The 25030-nt window shown below is 37.4% G+C and overlaps 2 protein-coding genes across 8 annotated transcripts; both read left to right on the top strand.

Moving 5' to 3' along the window:
• Positions 1 to 851: 851 nt before the first annotated feature.
• Positions 852 to 5864, top strand: LOC131334863 (protein WHAT'S THIS FACTOR 1 homolog, chloroplastic). Of its 6 annotated transcripts, none has more exons than XR_009202307.1 (4): positions 925 to 1257; positions 2436 to 3769; positions 4871 to 4996; positions 5475 to 5864. XR_009202307.1 is itself a non-coding variant. In XM_058370179.1 (3 exons), exon 2 carries the CDS (start codon positions 2440 to 2442, stop codon positions 3766 to 3768), a length of 1329 nt encoding a protein of 442 aa, XP_058226162.1. In that variant the 5' UTR covers positions 852 to 1257; positions 2436 to 2439; the 3' UTR covers position 3769; positions 4871 to 5864. The 6 variants fall into 6 exon arrangements, 2 of the variants coding, with proteins under 2 accessions (XP_058226162.1, XP_058226158.1); XR_009202304.1 differs by having other exon boundaries at positions 5418 to 5864; XR_009202306.1 differs by having other exon boundaries at positions 4871 to 5002.
• Positions 5865 to 7823: 1959 nt separating this feature from the next.
• LOC131319061 (villin-4) lies at positions 7824 to 24107 on the top strand. Of its 2 annotated transcripts, none has more exons than XM_058349176.1 (24): positions 7824 to 7959; positions 10706 to 10818; positions 11160 to 11259; positions 12298 to 12366; positions 12451 to 12687; positions 12790 to 12967; positions 13052 to 13184; positions 13769 to 13931; positions 14016 to 14163; positions 14341 to 14441; positions 14709 to 14864; positions 15776 to 15844; positions 15957 to 16025; positions 16175 to 16312; positions 16843 to 16971; positions 17364 to 17511; positions 17639 to 17649; positions 17981 to 18121; positions 18719 to 18844; positions 18933 to 18998; positions 22687 to 23008; positions 23101 to 23303; positions 23389 to 23593; positions 23706 to 24107. In XM_058349176.1, exons 2-23 carry the CDS (start codon positions 10763 to 10765, stop codon positions 23500 to 23502), a joined length of 2877 nt encoding a protein of 958 aa, XP_058205159.1. In that variant the 5' UTR covers positions 7824 to 7959; positions 10706 to 10762; the 3' UTR covers positions 23503 to 23593; positions 23706 to 24107. The 2 variants fall into 2 exon arrangements, with proteins under 2 accessions (XP_058205159.1, XP_058205151.1); XM_058349168.1 differs by lacking the exon at positions 7824 to 7959 and adding an exon at positions 8121 to 8475.
• Positions 24108 to 25030: the final 923 nt, after the last annotated feature.

Genomic DNA, 25030 nt, shown 5'->3' with positions numbered 1-25030 from the left:
TACCAACCCCGGCCCCGCGAAAATACAAAAAGTAGTACGCATCCGGTGAGAAACAGGGGTCGCTCCCACCAAATAGTATTTTAGAGCATCTCCGGTTTTGATCCATTTTAACACTCAAATTTAAAAATAGGACAAAAATTACAAAAATCTCTTTCCAATCTTTGATTCAAACACTTCCCCATTTTTGGTTTTACCCATTTTTTTGCTTAAATCTGAGACAACTTTTCCCTTGACCCATTTCTCCAACGGCTAATTAGAAAAAGAGAGAAAGAGGGAAATGTGTAAAATTTAGGTTTGATGGTTGGAGATGTATCTACCCAAAATGAATTTTTACCCAAAAGTTGACTCAAATTTGAGAAAAAATATAAGTGAAGGCTGGAGATGCTCTTACTCCTCCATTCCAAAATATTTATCCCATATGTAGGATAAAGACTAAAAAATAATGTATTTTTTTAATAAAAACCTTAAATTCTTTTCATAAATTATAAGAACTTATCAGAATTGAAAATTTGAAATTTTCTTATAAAAGTTGTATTAATTTTACGTTCTCATTTTACAAATTAGATAAACATTATTGAATGAAGAAAGTAATATCTATTCTGTTCTATGAGTATTAACATCCATTCTTGAACTCTTTCGAAGAAACCCACATCTTTTCCTCAATGTTTGGCACCCCCTCAAGTATTTTTACTTCCTGATATCAGAAACCCATGTCTTTTCCTCAATGTTAAACGATTCCGTTGTCCATTTCGAGAAGAGAAACGAAAAAAAGTGATGAAGAAATAACGGCTACATTGTCCGGCTTATTACTTGTATATACTAGTACTATATACATCCAGCTCAGACGAGCTAAGCGCCTATATTTTCTAAGCCAAATTCGAGCCCCACTATTTTTTACCAAAAAAATGAGCTCCAAAACGTCCACCACACGTATTCGTCTCGACCCAGCTCCTTTTGCATCCAAAGTCTAGACTCTCTTGCCTAAACCCCTCTAAAGCTCTGAATAAGAGCATCGGTGATTCAGTAAATTTACAAGTGATATATTAGTGTCTCGTCATTTCTTTTCACATGGTATTGGGGTTTTTGTTTAGTAATCACTTTCACCGCTGAAAATTTTCGCTTCCCTTGCCTTGCCTCAATCTCACCCTCTCTGTTCCCGCCAGAAAACCAAAGCTGTGGTTTTTCTCTTCTTCTTCCATCACTATTCCTTGATGCCGCTGACTCTTCCCCTCCTCCTCTACAGCGCTGCATAGCAAGGTATTATCCCCTTCGCAGTTTGAGATCTGAGCCCTAACCATTCTTGTTCTATCTCCTACTAGAAGGAATTCGTTTCCTTCATTCATTCATGTAGGTTTAGTTCATGTGCAGTATCATGCCCATTACTCGTTTGATGGTATGCATAAGAGAACGTATTCGATACAAATTTGAGCTATTTTTACCCACTCTAATCATGCTGTATTAGGATGACATTCCTTTTCGTATGAATGACATAACTTACAATGGTTTGTTGGGATAATTTGTGATAATTTCATGGCTCTGAGAGATAATGTGGATAATTTTATTCTTTTATGTGGTTTGCAGAATTTGTACATGCATGTAAATTAAGAGTGCGAGCTGTATTGATGCTTTGATTCAGCCAAGATTGTTTTTTTAAGTGGTCGATATGGGCAAAGCACAACAAAGAACAAAGAAAATTGGAAAGGAATGAAGAGGATAGAAGTAGAATTCAGGGTTTGAGGTAGGGAAAGTTTAAAAAGTGACTGGCTGATATATAAACATGCGACTCTTTAGTTATAATTTACTCATTTTTTCGTTGAGTTTGGTGTGGATGCTGTAAGGCTACACATTTTCTCTGCCCATTCTCCATGGAGCTCCCACAAGTGCTCTACTAGGTCCTCTTCAAGAGTATCTCTTTTTCTTATGCGATGATGAGTTCGGTGAGTTCATGAAGTTCAGTTGAACGCTCATGTGCGACAACCATGGAAGAGGACTTCCATCGATAGCTTTGAAATTGGTTTATTGGAGTCTAATCCATTGACATCTCTGTTATTTTCAATGATATGCTACGTAATATCACGCACGTCTTCATAATACTTTGAGGACTCGATTGTTTAACAGGACTAGTAGTGAAGCGATACATATCCCATAAAATATGTAATTCCATCGGCCTAATAGTGATGCGATTAATAATACCACAAGCACTGTATTGTATATCCCACACTTTGTGGTATAATATATCTGATGAACATTTGTGTCCTGTAAAATTTGTGACTGAACACCGGATATGTGGTCCTTTCAATATATAGTCCAATCCAATACTTATACACAGTCAAATAAACGGGCCCCAAGTGCCTGGTATGTAGGTGCGACTGTTTCTGTTCTTGAAAATCTTTATTCTGGCTGATCTCTGACTCTTTTTTATTCTTATGGTACAGAGTGATGGTAAATCGAGCCATTAGAAAATTTCTTTTCTTTCATAAATCAAATGGAGCTTCCCTCATAGTTAGCCCCACACATTTGGTGCTACACCATCGATCAATGACAACAAGCAAGAGAGTTCAAGACCGAAGCGAGATGAAAAGAATTCATGATCTCGAAATTGCAACAGAGAAGTGGAAGATAGTATCAAAAGTGTTGTTCCTGATGGAGATTTTGAAGGAAGAACCTGAACAAGTAATACCCATAAGTTCACTCGACCAATACCGAAGGCAAATCAACTTGCCCAAGCCACACAAGATATCGGACTTCATTCAGAAATCGCCGAAGCTGTTTGAACTCTACAAGGACCGCAAGGGGGTCTTGTGGTGTGGGATGACCAAAGAAGCCGAAGAATTGGTCCAAGAAGAGGAGAGGATCACTGAAGAGTACTCAGAAAAGGCAGCAGAGCACGTCACGAGATGCTTGATGATGTCTGTTGCTAAGCGTCTGCCTTTGGATAAGATAGCCCATTTCAGGAGAGACTTTGGTTTGCCTATTGATTTCCGAAAAAATTGGATTTATAGGTATCCAGAGCATTTTAGGGTGGTTAAGAATGATGATGATATTGAGTTTTTGGAGCTTGTTTCTTGGAAACCATCTTGGGCCATTACTGAATTGGAAAAGGAAGTGATTGGGGTGTCAGAGGATCACCAACCGGGGTTGCTTTCGCTTGCTTTTCCATTAAAGTTCCCTTCTAATTACAAGAAGGTGTACAGGTATGCTGGGAAGATTGATCACTTTCAAAGGCGGTTGTATTTGTCTCCTTACGCGGATGCACATGGGCTGACAGCTGGATCGTTAGAATTTGATAAGAGAGCAGTTGCAGTCATGCATGAATTGCTTAGCTTTACTATAGAGAAGAGGTTGGTCACGGATCATTTGACCCACTTTCGGAGGGAGCTTGTTATGCCTCAGAAGCTGATGAGGCTTCTACTGAAGCATTTTGGCATATTCTATGTTTCTGAGAGGGGGAAGAGGTTTAGTGTGTTTTTGAATGAAGCATATGAAGGTTCTGATTTGATTGAGAAATGCCCGTTGGTCCTTTGGAAGGAAAAGGTCCAAACCCTTATTGGTTACAGAGGAAGGAAGAAGAAAATTGAAACTCATCATGATTTTGTAGAAATGGAGGCTGAGGATTTGTGTGGGAGTGAGTCTGAGGAAGACAATGTGCATATGGAACAAAAACAGGAAGACACCATATGCGGTTTAGAGGATTCTGCACTTTCAGATGAATCAGAGATGGAGATTGGAGACATTTGCGGTGCATACAAAGCTACTGAAGCATCATGAGGTGATTACAAGTTGTCATTCTACATGGTCCTTTTATCAGAGCACATCTTTTAAAAGAAAATTATCACAATGCATGGTAATACTGACAGTTATGAACTAGTTCTTGTCTGAAAGAGCTGAGGAAGTTTGTTATTGTCAATTATAGAACTATTTTTTTATGACAGCAATCTCTTCAAAACTATGAAGGCGCTAATTGCCATTAAAGAACCATGCAGTTGGAAACCAATTCCTATTTTAAACTGAGTACAAAACATTGATAATTTGCTCACTTTCTTTAAATTTGCTGTCAATAAAGCATAATCCTTATCTGATTATGCACTTATATGGCGAACTTACAAATCTGTCAGTGTTGTTGCAGGCTTTGTATTGCTTAATTACCAGCTGATCACTTTGATTCTTGCACTATACTGTTGAAACATTGTTCTCAATAGAATTTGTATGGTCCTTCCCAAAGTCCTGTTTAACACTTGTTTGAGGCAGATTATTAACAACCAAAGTGAATGATGAGGTACATGGTCTATGATTAATATAGAAAGGTACACGGTTTGAAATGAGAGCACCATCCGACAAATACTGAGAAGGAGAGGCCCTACTCCCTAGCATGATTATATAAAGTTTGATGGTTCTTTATCCCATCACTGATAACAGTTAGCTAAAACCGCTGACCAACATGCATCTCTAACTATAGGTTCAGGACTCATTCTAGCTGGTTATGCACTTGCAATCAGTAAAATTTAGAAGAACAAGCAGTCTATGAAATTAAGGTAAGAAGTAGCTATCTGTTAGGATAAGGGTTGTAAATCACCTTAGCTGGCTTAAAGTTGTATAATACGGTTGAATAACTCACACATTCTAATCCTGGGTCTTTTTCTTTTCTTTTCTTTTTAATGGTTTTCTGCATTTGTCGCAGTTCAAGAAAGCATGCAGTAAGGTGAACATCATATGAAAGATGTCATAATATCACTATCAGTATTCAATTTTTTTTAATGCAAGACTGTGTCATTTTACAAAGGTTGAAGTATTCATTATTCCATTAAATTTAGTAGCAATGCTTCATATATTTGGAGTCTAATGGTTCTGAATGGAAAACTACTTGCTACAGGAGTATGTCACGTGCAGGGTGAAAAAATAACACAGCTTTTAACTCTATGAAGATGGTCAACAACCAGTAACTTTTTGCCCGAAGGGATGGTGGTCCCGTGACTCTGTGGGGAAACTACAAGAATTGGTAATGGTTCCAACCCACAACCGTTGCTCCTCATTCCTCAATATTCAGTCATCTTACCATTTTCACTTTAGCTTTAAAAAAAGAAGAAACTAGCTTCGGAAAAGAGAAACAACCATGCATGTTTAGGTTCTGATTCTTGTTTAGTTACGATTGCTTGAAGTTAGTTTACCCAGTCACAAGCCTCAAGAAAAGGGGATGCTCTCATGTATGTCTGATAGACAGCTGTATTGACTGTTGAGGCTTCTGAGTTTTCCATCAGACCATGCTTAGGCTGACATAGCAATGAACCCTCTATTTACGGTATAGCTATAGGACCATGATGTCCGTTTTCCCTCGTTCCAGGGAAGATTGCAAATAGAATGCTAGGTGGATCAGTTTCGCACTCATATGAAATGGTTTCTTTTTGTGATGTTCGTTTCAGTACATTTTAAAGATTTAAATGGTCACCGTGTTTGAATGCAACGTTTGGCGGTTTGAGGGATTGGGGGTTCTGTAAGAGAGGGCAAAGCAGCTTAATCCTATGCTCAAAGTCTGATAGAAGAGGTAACTTTCCAGACATCGTTTCTTCTCCCATAGTCATGGATTGGACGAGTATTCAATAAGACAAGAATTAGTTTCCTTGTCAGAGCCATCAGCAGTCGGAACAATGGTATGTTGCCTTGCACATTGGGATGCATGCACGAGTTATTTTGGTGCATTTCTTCCTCTTTGTAAATTTTCTTACTGTACTCGTTAGTTATTTACCCTCAATTGCCTCCCATGTTGAAAGAAGTATTTTCAATCTTTTTCCTGCCAAACGTGATGGATTGTGTGTCAGGGCAAACAGAAAGTGTAGAAGTGGAATCATTTGTGCGCTCTTTTCCTTAAATCCATTTTTCTTCAAGAGACATTTTATTGTGCAGTAGCTGGGACATTAAAACAGACCCCAGCCCAATGTGCAAGGCAACATAGAAGTGTATGCATGCAAAAAAAAAAAAAAAGAGTTCGTGAAATAATTAGCGTTGGTCATTAGTAAAAGTAAATGGAAGGTTGGTTTTGAAGACAATGCCTGGCTTGGCAGTATTGCACACGTACACCTACCAGTCTCTTCATAAAAGATCTCACTGACACACTCATGGTGTTCCTTCTTTTAAGAGAGACTAGTTAGATAGTCATTTAATAAAACCAAAAACAAAACAAAATTCTAGCGTATCTTTGATCAAAACAAAAAAGAGTTGCTTGATAGCTTTGAAAAAATTGCATAGTGTAGTTTGGAATGGATGAGAATAACAACAGAATCAGTTATTGAGAGTGTATTTTTCACGGAGCTATTCAATCTCGTGCATCCATTTTGGTTTTAGACGGTCCAGATTTTAATGAAATTTTTCCGTGGAAAAATTAATCATAATCATTTATTATCGGTCATAATTGATTTTCAATCCGAATTGTCCAAAAACATTTTGAACGGTCGCAATTGAGTTCCGTAACGTTTTTACGAAACAGCCGTAAAGAAGATTTTCTCGTTGTCTTAAAAGGCCTTCAAAAAGCACTTCCTGATTTTCTAAAATTTTGAATTTCTTCTATCGTTTTTTTTGTGATCCGCAATTTCTTCTATCGTTTGAAAATCTGAGAAACCAACAAAAAGACAAGTGTTTCCAAATAGCCTATGGTACCCCTCCACGTTCCTCCACCGTATATCTCCTTAGAATTTGTAGTTCCGTAACTCCTATTCGAATTCCAGAACTAATGCTTTTTTTTTGAACATGTGGAAGAGTAAGACAAAAAAATGGAAAGTTTAAAATTTTCCCGTTCCCTTGTTTGGTTTGAGAAAGAAGAGAAGATAAAATGACAAAATAGGATTCTAGGAAGGGAATTAATTTTCACACTCCCATTGTTTATATCCACACTTTCTTTTTTATCTTTTAGCAAAAAAAATAAAATAATACATACATTTATAACATTAAAAAACAAAACAAAAAAAGGAGTATGGATATAAAAAAAAAAAAAGGTGTAAAAATCAATTCCCTTCTAGGATAGTATAATTTTCCTCTTCATTTTCTTTCTTAATTATTTTTTCTTCTCTTCCACGTTTCACAAGCTCCAAACAAAGCATAAACCTCCTAGACCGGATTGGGGGATCATGTTTATAAAAAAATAAAAAAGGGCACCGTTTCATGCAAGAACCCCTCCCCTTTTATGCTTCTTTGTTCCATGTTTGGTATTTGAATATTTTTTTTTCCTCAACCCGATATCGGCAAGGGCTAGTTAAGAATTTGTAGGGTGTCTTACAAATTCTGAAATAGCTATTATTGATATCAAATTGAGATAATTTAACCCATAAAAAATATTTTAAACATAATGAGCGTTTTGAATCATCTTTGTGGGGCCTATTTAAAAATTGATAAAGTGTTAATCTAAAATGAAGTGTTTCACTCTTACGAATTCTGAAAAAATCTCTTACCATTATCGGATTGAGGTGATTTTTTTATGAACCCATAGAAACATTTTAAGAATAATAATTAGTTTTTTGAATAATCTTTATGAAATTCGAAATGACCCTATAAAAAATTAATAAATCGCAAGTTCTTCATCGATTTAATGGGTAACAATACATGAAACAATGAAGCATAAAAGGGAAGACAGTTCTTGCATGAAACGCATGTATGGTAATGCACGAATAATGGCCGGTGGCCAACCTTGCCACCGGTATCTCTTTCCCCTCTCTCTCTCTCTCTCTTCCCAGCCTCAAAAAGCGGAAATCAGCACACCATCACCAACCATAACCAAAGTCATTCTTGGACCCTCATTTTCTCTCTCTACGCAACAATGTACAGCGCCCTTAATTTTTATTACCTAAAAAACAAAACAAGGAATCTTTAAAAACTGGAGATGAAAATTAAAAAAAGCTTGCATTCAAAATATAGAAAGGTTCCTGAGCACAACAGCAAATTTTACCTGTAAAGAGCCTATACACATCATAAAAGGTACCTGATATTGTTCTTTTCCTTTTCCTTTTCCTTTTTGTGTTTCTACTGTTGTTCAATTTTACCATTCCATCACCAAACTTTACTTACCCCATAGAGACAATAATTATAACCAATTGCGTTAATTAAAAACTCTCTTCCAATTACGTTGTTAACGTCTTCTTCGACCCACTTAATAAATTTTACAGTTCATCTCTCTCTCTCTCTCTCTCTGTCTCTGCGGGTGGGGGCCTTTTTCCTGCGGTTAGTGATAAGCACGCTGGCACTCATCATTCCCTCCAAACCCTCTCTCTACTTTTTTTTCTCTCTCCCCCCTCTAAATTTCTCTCTCTTTCTAGACTCGAAATTGTTTGCTATTCGTGAACCCCACTTTCCTCTTTGTCTGTCACCTTTTTCAGCCAGTCTCCTTCTGTTTCGCAAAGATCGAACTGAATTGGTTTGCTTTGCGTCATTAGATTGGATCTGCCCATTCATTCCTTTGTTGTTCTGCTTCGGATTAGTTTTGTCCACGAAGAGGTATTTATTTCTGTATCGAAACTCTTCTTGTTTTGTTCGCTTCGCCCCATTTCCCATTTTATTTTTTCAGCTTGAAATCAATCAAGTGCGTTTTCTTTTCGAGGCATGGATTTGTGGAATGTATTCCCTATTACTTAATTGGTTTCTCCGAAATTAGTAAAAAAAAAAATTTTCTTTTTATATTTCGAGTGCTTGATTTTCGAGGCATGAATTTGCGGAGTCGATTCCTTTTAACGAATTGGTTTAGAAATTCAAAAAATTTATAATTTTTTTGGCTGTGCATACAAATTATAGGTGTGCATGGTTGGGTTGTGAGGGTTTGATTTAATTCCCTGATCTGTGTCGACTGTCTGAGTATATCATTCGCTGATCTGGGTTGAGTTGTGCTGATTTCTCGCGGTATTGCCTGTAATTATCATGGAAAACCCAAGTAAATACTACTCCTACTTATTTGCGAGCATCTATGATGGTTTGTTTTAGGAATGCTAGAATTTCAAGACGAAGACATTGCTTTGTTTTTGGTTTTGTGCCGTCATTTGATCTTGTTCCCATACATGAGGGGGGTGGTTCGGTAGGAAAATTGTCCTCTTTATTTCAGTGGTATCTAAACGCTAAAGCAAAATAATGAGTTTTGTCCCTTTGTTTTCCCGTGCCCAATCTCCTTACAATAAAATTTACTGTTTCCAGCTTTGCTGCTCCGTGCTTTCCCCACCCTTGAGGTCGCTTTAACTTCCTCTCCCTCCCTTTTTCTTTTAGGTTCAAATTTGAAGTTCTTTGGTTTGAAATGTCTTCATTTTCATGCTTCTGCCTCTTATTTATTTTCGTTGTTTCTCTATTTTGTCATTCTAATTAGTAGGAGTAACTAATCTCTGGAACATCATTTGCATTTATTGAACCGAGGACCAGTACCGTCATCTCTTAAAATTAAAAAAAAAAAGACTCATTCAGATAGGTAAGGAGTTAGATAGCTTACTTTAATAAGCTGAAAAAGCAGTTGGAGAATGGAATCAATAGGCATTTTCCAAAGGCCAAGCATTGCATGAAAGTTTACTTTGCTCATCTTGTTAGCATAAAGGCATTGTAATTTGTAATCTACAAAGACCAAAATAAAAATGAATTTGAAGTAGCCATTCCTTTTTCCAGGGGTGACATTGTATATCTTGTTTGTGATGAAACCAAAGCTGAATGACCCAACACACCTTTATGAGAATTAAGACATGAATGGACACATTGAGCTGTGGCCTTTTGATGTCATTGTTTACCTTCACAGCCTCACAGTGGGCCATGATTAAATCACTTACCACTTGTTGTGTCTTAGAAAAAAATAGGCAGCAGTTCTTTGGAAGCATATATGTATGTAACCAAACTTGACATGGAAAGGATGCTGATTTAACAAAGAGCAAGAAACAAACCGGGAAACTGTAAGTTATCAGACAGGCAAATGAATATAAGATGAACTTGTTATTGCGAGAAACCTGATAAAATTATGTCAACATGGATCTTACAGATCCAAGCACAATCAGAAAAAGATGCAAGGGTTGGACAAGTAGGGTATAGACCATTTTAGACTAATTTCATGTGGACAAGAAAAAGTTAAAATCTCTTTGATGAGAAATTGGACGACATCTCGTAGCGATTTGGAGGTTTCTGGTTGCTTTTGGTAAATGGATTCTTCGGCGAACAGGTCTCACTAGTTGGGAAGGTTGTGTGTTCGAATGAACTCTTGATATTATGTGTTGGTTCATCTTGAGGCATGCACATGAATCTATAAGTCATTGAGAATACTCAATGATACTTCATTTTACTGATCAATCTAGTTCCACTAGATCTACCAAATTGAAGTTGAATAATGTTTATTTTTCAAAGCTTTCATTACTACGAATTTCTATTGGCAACAGAGTTGGTGTTGTAGAAGTTCAACTGGTTCAAATTGTAAATCAAATTGTAAATCACACTGGAGACTAAACTTACCTTGATTGAGGTCAGGCTCCAGAATTATTGTGGGATACATCATTGGAATCCAAATTGAAGTGAGGGGTTGAATTGAATCCACAATTGTCATTTGTTTCATGCATAAGCTTATGCTCTCTTTTTTTTTTCTTGGTAATCCTCTTTAATGAGGTTCTGAGTTTGTTTATTTTCTATATGGCATAGCTGCAATGAGTTGTTGAATTATTATGCTACCTTTAATTCGAAAATCCATTACCTATTCCATGTGCCCATATTTCAGGATTATACTCCTATCTTCGGCCCAAAGTGTGAAAAAACAAACCGCCAAAGACACAGTATGGCTGTTTCGATGAGGGATTTGGATCCTGCTTTCCAGGGAGCTGGACAAAAGGCGTATCCTTTACCTTAGGATGTGGTGACGTTGTGAACTTCCCTAGCAATTGTCTTTCTAATGTAGTAAAACTAAGAATCAAACACTCAGCACTACTTTGCAGACTATTCTTTCCTTTTGCGCGGAGGGTAATGAAGTTCTATTCTTGTAGTTGTGTTTATCACAAGCAAAGGGTAAATGGGGTTGACATGCATAACAAGGGAACAATAATGTATGGTGCTATTACTATGTCGCTGCTGCTGTTGCTGCTTTTTGCCAATTATAATGGGTTTACACATAAGTATTTGTATTTGAATTGACAATTTGTGGATGTTCACATTCTGTTTTCCTTTACAATATAAAGCGGAATTGAAATATGGCGTATTGAAAACTTCCGGCCCGTGCCTGTCTCAAAGTCCGCACATGGCAAATTTTTTACTGGGGACTCATATGTGGTTTTGAAGGTAACTTATCTTTTTCTAATCAAACACACTTTTCCCTTGATGACATTGTATTTATGATGATTGATGCTTTACTCATTTTAGTGATCTATGTAAGTGGTCAAACTAATGTGTTATTGCATTTTTAGTGCATTTCTTCACATGGCTTCAAATACCCGTGCATTTCTCCTCCACTGGATATTCTCAAATGAAGAGTCCTAGTATAGCTAACAATCGTTTCATAGTAGAACTTTGCATTTGTCCCTTTCCTTCAGAGTTTACTAGCTTTCTTCCACATTTATAAAGCCAGGGCCATAATTAACTGACGACAGTCTGTGGATAATGGCATAAAGTTAGAATTTGGAAGCGTACTGCTTACATTTCTGTAACTGAGGTTTCTTTCTTATGCAGATGATCAAAGTCTTCTTTTACTTTAAGTATCTCTTAGGGAAGAATAGAGGGGCTAATCAAGGAAGGGGCTTGGTTCCCATTCTCAGATACATTTTTGTGCCCAGAATTTCTGACTCACATATCCTTGCATTTTGCCATTTGACTTATGATTTCATTGGATTTTGATGGAGGAGGTTAGACCCAAGAACATTATTCATTTAATGGTCTGATGGTACTCTTATGATCCCCCAGGGCGGAGACATCATCAACCTAACATCCCAGCTTGGTGATAACTAATATTGAGATATTAGTGTAGGTAAATGAATGAAACTGTTGGTACTAGCTATTTATTGTAAAGGAATGGACTTTTACGCTTGAGGACGTCACCGTATACTTTGATTTGTTTTGAAAGTACAAGTAACATGGTACGTGTGGGGAAGGACGCGAGCACTAAGTTACATGCTCTTATTGGTCTAGTCAGATAGTCACTCTGGCAATACAGCTAATATAAAATCCAAAACAGCCTTCGCCTGTATTAGTTGGTTACATGGTTTTCATCTTAAGTGAGATAGTATATTTAAGTCCTGATCTTTGTCTACTCTGCATATGTGGAACTACTCATTATTCATGAATTTTTTAAGAATCTTATATTTCTTACTTTTCTTTTTGCAGACAATTGCTCTAAAAAGTGGGGCCTTGCGTCATGATATCCACTATTGGGTTGGGAAAGATACCAGTCAGGTACAGTTACTATTATATACTTGTAACGTCCATCGGATGTCTTGCGACTACTGTAAGATTGCCATCTCAACGCTGTTTAAATAGGATGAAGCTGGTGCTGCAGCCATCAAGACCGTCGAATTGGATGCAGCTCTTGGTGGGCGTGCTGTTCAGTATCGTGAAGTACAAGGCCATGAAACTGAAAAGTTCCTCTCTTATTTTAAACCATGTATTATACCTCAAGAAGGTGGAGTTTCCTCTGGTTTTAAGCATGTGGAGGCTGAGGAGCACATTACGCGGTTGTTTGTTTGCAAAGGAAAGCATGTTGTTCAAGTGAAAGAGGTAAGTTTTATTCTTCAGGTGCCCAGCTGATGATGGTTCACGGATATGTATCATATATCAGCTTATTTTCCTATTTCTTTCTTTTTTTAATGCTGGGGATAGGTTCCTTTTGCTCGATCCTCTCTCAGTCATGATGACATCTTTATACTGGATACCAAGTCGAAAATCTTTCAGTTCAATGGTTCTAACTCTTCTATACAAGAAAGGGCCAAAGCACTTGAAGTTGTGCAGTACATTAAAGATACATACCATGATGGAAAATGTGAGATAGCCGCCATCGGTAAGTGAATAATCAATTTCATATTTTCAAAGACAAACATTAATTACTTTCAGTAACTAAGTTTATTCAATGTCTGTCTAACAGAGGATGGAAAATTGATGGCTGATGCTGATACTGGTGAATTCTGGGGTTTCTTTGGGGGCTTTGCCCCACTTCCAAGGAAAACAGCCAATGACGAGGATAAAGCTGCTGATGCAGTTTCTACGAGTCTTTTTCGGTAATGCATGCCATTTGACATTTATTTAGAGGTTAAATTGATCTCTTTCTAAAAGCATTTGATATTACCAAAGGCCCAAATGATATATTGCAAATATAGATCTACTTGGATTCTCTTTTACCCTTCTTTTTGTCCAACTTTTTTGTAGTTGAATTCCTTTTGAAACCTTACATTACAATATAATTTTTATTCTGTTGTTCATAGTTGCTATCTGGTGGATGCAATTGGCTAAACATTAAGTTATCTTCACGTAAATTATTTCATATAGCATTTATTAAGGTGTCTTTCTGTTCTGTGCTAATATTTTTGAGATTTATACATCTGTAATTTTTATTTAATTCCTGTTAATCTGTTTAAAATTAAATTTTAAATTTGAAAAATGAAAAATGGAAGAAACCGGATTTAAGGAATATGTTTCCGAACTGGACTTTCATTTGCACAAGCTGAATATTATTGAGGAAAACATGGGCATTGGTTAACAGAAGTAATTACAATTAGAAATAGAAGTTTTTGTTGCGGTATTAGTTATAAATACTTGTATCTTATTTCTGAATTCTGACAAAAAAAGTCTACTTTTATTACAGCGTTGACAAGGGGCAGGCAGAACCTGTTGGGGCTGATTCTTTGACTAAGGAGCTCCTAGACACAAAACGATGTTATCTTTTGGATTGTGGGCTAGAAGTTTTTGTGTGGATGGGAAGAAGTACGTCTCTAGACGAAAGGAAAAGTGCAAGTGGAGCTGCAGATGTAATTTTTGTTTCTTTTTAGTGATTGGTAATTTGACGTGAATTATCCTTCCATCCTTCTATCATTACTAATTCTGCTGAACAGGAGCTTGTTCGTGGCCTCAATCGTCCAAAATCTCATATAATTCGGGTAATTGAGGGATTTGAGACAGTTATGTTCCGGTCAAAGTTTGTTTCCTGGCCTCAGGCTGATGATGTAGCTGTATCTGAGGATGGCAGAGGAAAGGTTGCTGGTCAGTAACTGATTTTTTTTTCGTGGCTTGTCCCAGGAAATTTTTATCGCAATAGATTTTCTGCACCTAGATTTTTGCATATGTCGTATATCTGTGTGTTTCTATGCCTGTTGCTATTCTTGTTCCTTTTTGTACGAGAGAAGTTCTTACCACTGTTATCGGGTAACGATTGTGCAGCACTTCTAAAACGCCAGGGAGTTAATGTGAAGGGTCTATTGAAAGCTGCTCCTGCAAAAGAAGAGCCGCAACCACATATTGACTGCACTGGAAATCTACAGGTGCTGCATTAAGTTGATGAGTGTCCATATTAATCTAGGAAAGTATAGACTAGTGATCCTTACGTGTATCTGAAATACTTATGACTTTTGTCACATGAAATGAGCAAACGATTTCTGGATACTATTTCATCTGTATTCCCCTCTGACAGTAAGTGTAAGCCCTTTATGAAGGAAGAACAATATCGACTATGATGCAGCATAAAGTCTGTTTTGGAAATTTAGATCTCTGGTTTGTTGCTAATGGTCGTTTCCTAAATGCTTGCACAGGTTTGGCGTATAAATGGGCAAGAGAAGATTCTCCTTCCAGCATCTGACCAGTCAAAATTCTACAGTGGAGATTGCTATATCTTTCAGTATTCTTATCCTGGAGAAGATAAAGAGGAATACCTTATAGGGACGTGGTTTGGAAAGCAGAGTGTTGAGGTGAAAATAATTTTGAGTTTAGTTATTCTTTTGACGTCAAACTGCACTAAACTTACATATTAATCTACAAGTAATAGTACAGATCGTTCTAAAACAACGAGATATATCACGTTCCTCTTCAGTTATCCCATTGATATTTACATCTTCATTTGCTGGTCTACGTTGAACTCAAGTAACACATCTCGAGCATTTTCCCCTTGTTTATCTTCCATGCATTTAAACTTTTAGCTTACAAGCAAATTCCTTTGTTATTCTGTCTCTCCCATACCGCTATCATTTCTTTGGACGTTTCTCATTTTGGCTTTATCAGTTGTGCCTGACTACTAGGAAAACAATGAAATGCTTTTTGGCTGAGTTCTACTGTCTTTGTTTCGTGTTTTATTTCGTTCCTTTCTTATTATGTCACCTTGGTCCAAGACATGTAGTAGCATGTCATTCTTTACCTGTACAGTTCTTGTTTAACATCACACCTGTGACCTGTCAAGTGTTTCATCTTCAATCCATTGGGAACCTTTGCAGATGGTGTTTGAATCGATTCACGTCATGTAAGCGTATGAAGATGACATTATGTTACTTGAAGTCTGAACCATGAAATCTTTGTTTGCATTTGTTGGAAACACCACGATTCACAAATTTCAGTCATTTCTTCTTCTTCTTCTTCTTCTTCTTCTTCTTCACACACACTCACACGCATGCACACACGCGTGCGCGCACGCAACTCAAGCTGCACAAGTGCAGACAAAAACGTAGAAGTGTAGTATGGTATTGGAATACGGTATGTAACCGCCTTTTTATTTTTTCTTTGCTTTTTCTTGCATCATCCGTCAACCGTGTCATGACCCTAATTTGATGTAGCTTTCATGTGATTTGTGAATCTAATTATTTACCATTCTCTGATCACACAACAAAAGGAAGATCGAGCTTCAGCTATCTCACAGGCAAGCAAAATGGTCGAGTCGCTGAAGTTTTTACCTGTTCAGGTAATGTTACCTTAACGAATGGCCGCTAGATTAGGAATCTATAACTGCGAATGTTTTGTGTGTTCGTACGAAGTACATTTATATTACAATTTTGGTTATTGTTGATTTACAGGCTCGAATCTACGAAGGAAATGAACCGATCCAGTTCTTTTCAATCTTTCAGAGCTTTATTGTATTTAAGGTATAGGACTTTTTAGAATTTTGTCTTTGTTTTTTTTTTTTTTTTCACTCAAGCTAACGTTGTTCACTTTAGAGTTAATATTTTGAATTCAATTTTTCATGTTAATTTATTTTCACATTCACTGTTACTCTAATTTGTTTACTCATCAGGGTGGTCTCAGTGATGGATACAAGAAACACATTGCAGAGACTGAACTTCCTGATATAACATATACAGAGGATGGACTCGCATTGTTTCGGGTACAAGGTTCTGGGCCTGAAAATATGCAAGCAATTCAAGTGGAACCAGTAAGTCCTGCTTAGAGCTTGCCTTCTAATTTTCTGTCTTTTCCTCTGAGTAGATGCAGTTTTTCAGACTCCACAACATTTGTGTTTCCGGTCCCATTTTTTGGGTTTTTCCCATTATTTTGTTATTTCTCGCGAACTAGATATGGAGGGACTGTCAGTCTTCTTCCTTTTCTGATTTATTGTAATCTCTCTTTTGGTTACTTCTTTATTGGCTACCAAAGAGGCTTCAGCTAGCAGCATCTTGATTGCTGGCAAAACGAAATAATAGTGCTGCTAAGAGCCCCTCCGCTTCCATAAGAGGCCGTCTTCAGTAACTTTGAAATTTTCCTGTAAATGCAAGAGAACCTCACAATAAAATGATAACTACATATCATGTCAAGTTATTCTATGCGATCCGATTTGTTGATGATCGACGATTTGTGGATGTCCCACACTGAGATTACTACCAACACATTATTCATATTTATGTCCTATAATATTGACCTCGAATATTTATGAAGTTTTTTTACTCGTCTTTTTATTTGAATCAGGTCGCTTCATCTTTAAACTCCTCTTACTGCTACATCCTACACAGTGGGTCAACTGTGTTTACGTGGTCCGGAAATCTTACAACTTCAGAGGACCAGGAACTAGTTGAAAGGCAGCTGGATCTCATAAAGGTCTACTTAGTTTCTGGATGTTTTCCAACTCTGATGAGTTTTTGTTTTTGAACGGCAAAAAAGTTTCATTAATCTTTGAAATAACTCTGATGAGTTTTGATTCAGCACTTAGATATTGGCATGAGCTGTGCTTATGTAACACATCTTTGGTAGACAGAATGCATAGAAAGAGTAATATTCGTATAAAATTTGCATTTCTGAATTGTAGTGGATATCTCCTCACTAGTCAGTGAATGACTTAAATTGGTTTGATCCTTTCATCTGAATGCTCTGACAGTACTTCAATAAGTGTGTATACACTGGTTCTAGGCATCGAAAGGGTTTTAAAAAACATTTTGTCTCGCTCTAGTCAGGTCTAGCTAGTCCTCACATGTTTTACATTCTCCATGCAGCCAAATCTGCAGTCGAAAACACAAAAAGAAGGTGCAGAATCTGAACAATATTGGGATTTGTTAGGTGGAAAATCTGAATACCCCAGCCAAAAGATTGGAAGGGATGCTGAAAGTGAATCTCATCTATTCTCTTGTACTTTCATAAAAGGTTGGGACAGATTATTTCTTAATAACGTCGTATTCCAATTCATGTGATTCTTGGTGTTTGTTGTAATCTGATTCTTTCCGTCCCTTCCATTGCACTGATTACTGCTGAAATGCCTGCTGGTCTTCAGGTGATTTGAAGGTTTGTATTCCCCTTGAGTTCTCTATCTGTTATCTTAGTGGGATTTACAGTGCATGCTTTGTCCCTTGCTACCATTTTGAAATTTTTCTAAAGAGACACCAATTTTCAAGTCCCGTTCCCCTTTTTTCTTCTCCAGTTTCTTTTTTTTGCTATAATATAATCTTACTTATGGTATATAATAGACCGTTCAGTTGCCTGTTGAACTGCATTTTCTTATCGGACTTTATTTTGGAAGTAAGACGATACTGTTGCTCACCACGCATGCTGGTTCTAATAACAATAATTCTGCTGAATCTATGCACCATGATTGAGTTATGAGTTGCAACTGCAGGTGACCGAAATATACAATTTCAATCAGGACGATTTGATGACTGAAGATATATACATCCTGGATTGTCGCTCAGACATCTTCATCTGGGTTGGGCAACAGGTCGATTCCAAGACTAGAATACATGCTCTAACTATTGGAGAGGTATGATCTAAAAGGTTTCTGCTTGAAGAAACTTCCGCGCTTCGATTTGATAGAGACAAAAAGTGGCTACTAGTGTGACTAATACAGAGTCGGTGGTTTGGACCATTGGAGGAAGCTTTATAGCTTGTAGAACATTGTCAGTGCATTGATTTTCTGTTCTGAGTCAATGATTTGTTAGTTTGTTAGTTTTAAAGAGGCCCAAGGCCATGGGCGTGTCGGACCGCTTTCCACCATCTCTCCTAAAACCAATTGGTTGTAGGAAGGGTTTCAATTAAGTCTTTTATGGCATTCGACATCGCACCCGCAAGTCTGTTTTTAGAGCGGTCGCAAGGAGTGGCATTGTGTAACCAAATCCATGGGGGCACTCTGGGCCCAACAGGGCGAAGGACAGTCCTCGTGAAACCCAAAAATCCCCAACATGTCATGATAATAGATGTGCTCCCCACATGTCATGATGTACTTTCATATTAATAGATGTGCTGTAAACAACAAAAATCCCCAAGTCACCCTAATGTCATAGAGTAACCATCTCTTGGGTTCTGATGCTTGCAAGTTTCTTGGTCTCATCCACAATCTCCTATTATCGTTTCTTAACAGAAATTTCTTGAACGTGATTTTCTTCTCGAAAAGTTATCTCATGAAGCTCCAATATATATTATTGCTGAAGGGAGTGAACCGCCTTTTTTCACACGTTTCTTCACCTGGGACTCTACAAAATCTGCCGTAAGTAATCTATTATGATGTAATTCCTGGACATTAACTAGGTATTTATGACTTTTTGGGAGATACTTATGCTTTCATATGGTTGCAGATGCATGGAAACTCATTCCAAAGGAAGCTTGCAATAGTGAAAAATGGGGGCACTCCAATTTTAGAAGTACATATTCTTCTCTTATGCTTCCTTCAGTGTACAGACCTTTCTTGATCTTGATTATTTTCATCTTTTTTTCCTCCCCCATCTTGCTTATTTGTTAGAACCATCTTCCCTTTTGCACATTCTACATGTAAATCTGGGTGATTGGGCCTATAGTTTCACTTCATGTCTTTGGTCTGCCTACTTTTTTGTATTAAATTAAAGGATTGGATGACAATATGGTGAGGGAACAACAAATTTACTATTCCCCTGGATTAGGAGATGTCCGCGTAAGCTGATTGAGACACGTGAATTATCAAAACAACAAATGTACTTGACATGGTAATTTTACATTTGCCATGTTGATAGACTTCTTTACGTAAGTTTGCATTAGTACATTTTTTGGGGGGGTAAATTAACCACTTTATAAAGCAAACAATCACAATCAAACAGAGTTTTTACAATACAGACTCTGAAATGGCTACCAAAAAGGTGCCTCAACTGGAAACCAAAGAACTAAGGCCTAGACACCTGCATAAACACCAGCAGGGGCTGGACACAAACAGAAAAGACCGTAAAACAAGAACAAACTATGTCCCCAGACACCTCTGCATAAACAGCAGCAGGGAGCAAGACACAGAGAAAGTAAGAAACAAAACAGCAAACAGCTAGGATCTATAGATCCTAGAGCTTAAACCCCATACATCAACCAACATCCAGTTCCCATCGGTTCATTTGAGACTTCTCCATGAGCATAGACATGCTCTAACTTCAGTAATAATGTGAGCCTAGGAAAGGAGTAGGGAGAGCTTTGCCTTGATATACTTTGTTGTTCCTTTCACGCCAAATCCAATAGATAGTAGCTGCCAACAAAAGCTTTTAAATTGCGCTAGGAATAGAAACTCCATTCATCCAAGAACAAACCCAATCAATTTCTCCTGACAGCCCCAAAACAGGTCTTCTTATTTAAGACCATCTTCCATGCCTCCTCAGAATAAGGACACTCAAAAAAGAGGTGCTCATGAGATTCCATTGCATCAAGGCATAGAGTACAAACTGCATCAATCCCCAGCCTCCAACTAAGCAGCCTATCCGTGTTGGATAGTCTTCCCATAAAAGCAATCCACTCTATGAAGGCCTAACGAGGTATATGGTGAGAGAACCAAACAGTTTTTGCCCATGGAGCAATGGGAAAAGATGCCCTCAAGGGCTGCCAATCAGATTTTGCAGAAAACTTGCCATCCCTAGTTAAAGTCCATCTAACAGAATCAGGGACAGTTGTATTAGGGATCAGAGTAGAGGGGATATGAGTAACAATTTCCCTAGTGGCCACACTCCTTGGTCTACTCAATTTCTGGGTACCTTGGTGAATGATGGCAGATACCTTGGTGAGCAAAGATTTTTCCTTATTGACTACCATTGCATCCCCAAATTTCTGATATAGAGGTCCCAATGCATGCCAGTAATCAATCCATAGGAAAGTAGAGGCCATCGCCAATGATGTATATAATCCATGGTTAAGCTAAGTCCCTGAGGTGAAAGATCTTCCTAATGGTCCAAGAAGCCTCATTAGGAATTTTAACTCTCCATAAACTTTGATCTTCGATGATGTAGGTGTGAATCCATTTTATCCATAGAGTATCAGATCTTAAACATAAGGTCCACAAATGCCTTAACATGGAGGCTCTATTCCAGTTTTTGAGAAGTCTGAATCTGAGTCCTCTCCTTAGGAGCACACACAAACTGCCAGGCCACCTTAGCACCAGAAGTTTTAAGTTCAGGACCAGACCAAAGAAAGGACTTCAGCAATCTTTCAATGTCACCCAGAACCCTTTGAGGTAGAATGAAAATTGAAGACCGGTAGACTTGTATGCTGAAGAGAACATACTGCACCAATTGGGCTATTGCGTATGAGGTGTTGTGTTTTTGCTTGTTATTGATGCCCACGCTTTAGTTTTGATATTATGTCGTGGGTGTAGAGCTTTCGTGGGTTGGAATTCCCCGTGAAACCCTTACATATATGCTTCTCTTTATGAATGGTTCCAGGCCAACTATGTTGAGTTCCTTTGAACCTTTGAGACTAATGCAATCTCTCTATTTTTCGGTGCTACGGAAATGAACTGATGTAGTATCTGCTTAGATATAGACTACTACAGATCTTTTGACCTAATTTTGAGAATGCTATTGAATGAGGATTGTGCTGCATAAGCGAAAGACGTCAAAATTTAGAGTAGGGTCTGCTAACTGGATGTTTGGAGCTGACACCACAAAAGGAACAACTAAGAGCATCCGCAATGGGAATAATCAAAATCAATAACCAAAATGTACCACATCAGCATTTGATTATTCATTTAGTTCATAATCAAACTTAACAAACTTTATCTCCACATTGGTTATTTTTGCATCCCTATAAAAAAAACCCCCACAATACGCAATGCGCCTATGTCCAATTGCAAACGATTTCTAATCACGCACCCGACCACACCCAATTATTCGTCTCGATGAGATGATTCTAATGTGAGGTGTTTTTTAGTTTTGAGTTTGGTTATTGGGTTTGATTATTGAGTTTTGATTATTGGTAAAAGTTGTTAAGTTTGGTTATGGAATGAGTGAAATTTGGTTATTTGCTAAAAGACATGTAACTTTGCTTATTACAATGTGAGATATTTTTTTAGCATTGTTGTTAAGTTTGCTTATTCATACTAATTTGCTTATTACAATGTGGATGCTCTAATAGCCCCTCTTTGCAGAGTTTCATCCAACTTACCTCAAAATAGTAAGTATAGTCTAAGTCTCTAATTGTGTGGGGTCAAACTTACCTCGTTGAATGAAAAGATTCATTTTGGAATTTTTGAACCAGAGGATATCAAAAAGCTTACTATCAGTGCTAGATTATTTTGGATCTGTATTAATCGTGCTGAAATTAAATGGAAATTAAATGGATGGAGAGGATAGATCATCTAAAAGAACGTTTTTGAAATTTATGTAAAATGTGCAATAAGCTTATTGTGATGTGAAGATATTCCTTTATCTTCATGTTATAGCGGCATTAGTGCTTCAAGAGTCTTGTCAAGACTATAACACTTGAAACTTGACATTTCAAATAAGAAATTGGATAGACGTGATTTCCTCACAGTTGAGAATTACTTGATGTCATAGTGAAACCTTTTGTCAATTTGGAGATTTAGCCTGAAACTGGAAAACGGGGAGAATAAGATTAATAGGCAGAGAGGGGCCTGGCTGATAAGCTGCCCAAAAACCAGTGGTTGCTTTTTTAACTCACAACCATCATTTTTTTCTAATTGGTTATATGGAACCGTTCTCAATGTATGTCATGGTGTTATTGTGGTTCTCAATGTATGTCATGGTGTTATTGTGGAGCTTGAGACGCTGAAGATGGCTCCTACTTTTCTGATTAAACTGCTGAAGAAGTGGAAGAGATGTAGTACCACATATAAGATGTGAATCATGTGATTGTGGGGCCATAACACTTAAGCTAGTTATTTTCTACATAATCACTAAAATGCCTTAAAATATATTTTGCATTGGAGAATACCTTCCTTTAAGATTTGTCATCTTATATATGTACTACAGTCGACACCTTACAGCTGTTAGCATTTTCTTATTTATTCGTCTGCTTGTTCTTATTGCAATAGCCTGTAGTACTGTTTAGTTTGATTTTCTGATCAGAAACATGTTTGCATGATAATAGAAACCTAAAAGGAGAACACCTGTATCCTATGGTGGAAGGTCTGCTGTTGCAGATAAATCACAGCGTTCCCGAAGCATGTCTTTCAGCCCCGAACGAGTACGTGTGAGGGGTAGGTCTCCAGCCTTCAATGCACTTGCTGCTACTTTTGAGAACCCAAATGCGAGGAACCTTTCAACTCCTCCCCCAGTTGTCCGAAAGCTATATCCAAAATCTGTGACCCCAGATTCAGCAAAGTTGGCTTCCAGATCTGCAGCTATTGCAGCTTTAACTTCAACTTTTGACCAACGACCACGAGAAAATATTATCCCTCGGTCTCTTAAAGGTAAGTGTTGCTTTTCTTATAGATGGTGAAGCAGGCATCCATCTCTAAGAGTTCTACTGAAGTTTGAAGTACTCTCTTTTTGTGGTTAAAAGTGAGCCCTGCGGCACCCAAAGAAAATCCAGAGACAAACTCCAAAGAGAACTCCATGAGCAGCAGGATAGAAGCTCTAACCATACAGGAAGATGTAAAAGAGGGTGAAGCTGAAGACGAGGAAGGTCTGCCAATATATCCATATGAACGACTTAAAATATCGTCCACTGAACCTGTTGCAGAAATTGATGTCACCAAGCGAGAGGTATTTGCTCTGAAATTATCAAATCACTAGAAGTTTACACTTCTGTCATGCTGTTACTGAGATTTTGCAAATATAATGCTTGCAGACTTACCTGTCTTCTGAAGAGTTCAGAGAGAAATTCGGGATGATGAAGGATGCTTTCTATAAGCTACCTAAATGGAAACAAAATAAGCTGAAAATGGCCCTTCAATTGTTCTGAGTCTCCTTAATGCCTCTGGTTTTTGTTTCAGCTTCCTGAAGCTCAGATTGCAGATAGAGAAAGCATGGGGTGAAACTTTGTAGGAAAATTTGTACGTGATGTTTTATATTGCTATGGCTTCTATTTCTCTGAAAATTTTGATTTCTATGGCTTCTTATGAAACTCGCAGCATGCTCTAATTGGTGGTTTCTTTTCTTCTCCAGTTAGGAACTCAATTCATCGAATGCTAGGGGGACAGCGTCAGTGCATTTTTAGCTGCTTGTGCTCCCAAGAAGCCTGATTTCGTGATTTATGGATGATCTGAAATTTTCCCGTTTCTTCTCTCCGTTTGGTCGTTGGATATGTAGCGTTTGTTTTTGTTTTTTCTCTCACAATTTAGTTGCTTGTTATTCTTTAGGTCTCCGGTTGGTGTGAGATTGCATTTTTGACTTCCTTTCCCGTTCGATTATTTAACCATTTATTTCAAAAGAGAAATTAGGGGGCTTGCGTTTGTTAACTTTCTAGGCTGTATTGTTTGGAAGAGAATGAGAAGTGTGCAGAGCAGAGTGTAAAAAGCAGACCACTTCTACTTGTTTTGATAATAAAGTGTGTTCTTTTATTTGTAATTACTAGCGAACTTGAGGCACGGGTTCAAGCACTGACTTGCATAATTTTGCCTTAATTGACATGAATTACCAATTCCTATTTGACGAATGAAATTTAATTCCATCAAAGTTCATTTTTAAGCTATGCAAATAAAAATAAACTTTTTATGAATTCTAACTGCACAACTTATCTTATGCATTGCCCGCGCCTGACTTAACTAAGCTCCTCCTCAAAAGCACATCACACCAAACTAAGCCTGCTTCTTGAAAGCAAATCACATCAAACCTGCTCTTTAAAAGCAAATCACATCAAATGCAACTCAACAAATAAGAAATTGTTTAATTCGCCAAAAGTTAGATATGCATGAACCGCATGGAAATAAGAGAATAGTATAACAATAGAGGGAAAAGAATATAGAGAATCGACCAAAAGGACATCTCTTGGAAAATTAAAATCTAAAACTCAAATGGATTTCAAATTGTCTGGTTATAGGGTATATGAAAATGAGAAACTGAAAATCGTTAACTTCTCTAAAGAAGAATGAAGCACAAACCAAAGAGGAGCAATAAGTGAAGTACTAAACACATTTCTAAGCATAGTTTTCAGCAAATATTTTTTTTTTTGAACATCATATTTCTAAAACACATTTCCAGCAAATACTTGCTTTTTAATATACTTTGATTTGATACATCAATTTCAGCACATGTGAACATCTTTTTTAGCCTACAAATTCCACTCCCAGCATGTACGTGTAACTAATTCCAGCATGAAGTAGTAATTTCAGCATGTAAACATTACTCCTAAGTGAGCTTTTAGGTTCAAAATCACACCTACACACTTTTCTATGTGATCTCTAAGTCAACCGCACAATAATTATTGGAAGGTAGAACTACTTACAGGAAGAAGCGATAAAGAAGAAAATGTTCACAATGGTTTAGCATGG

The sequence above is a fragment of the Rhododendron vialii genome, chromosome 1a (assembly GCF_030253575.1).
Source record: "Rhododendron vialii isolate Sample 1 chromosome 1a, ASM3025357v1".
Classification (NCBI taxonomy): domain Eukaryota; kingdom Viridiplantae; phylum Streptophyta; class Magnoliopsida; order Ericales; family Ericaceae; genus Rhododendron; species Rhododendron vialii.
This window is presented reverse-complemented; position numbering and strand designations above follow the sequence as displayed.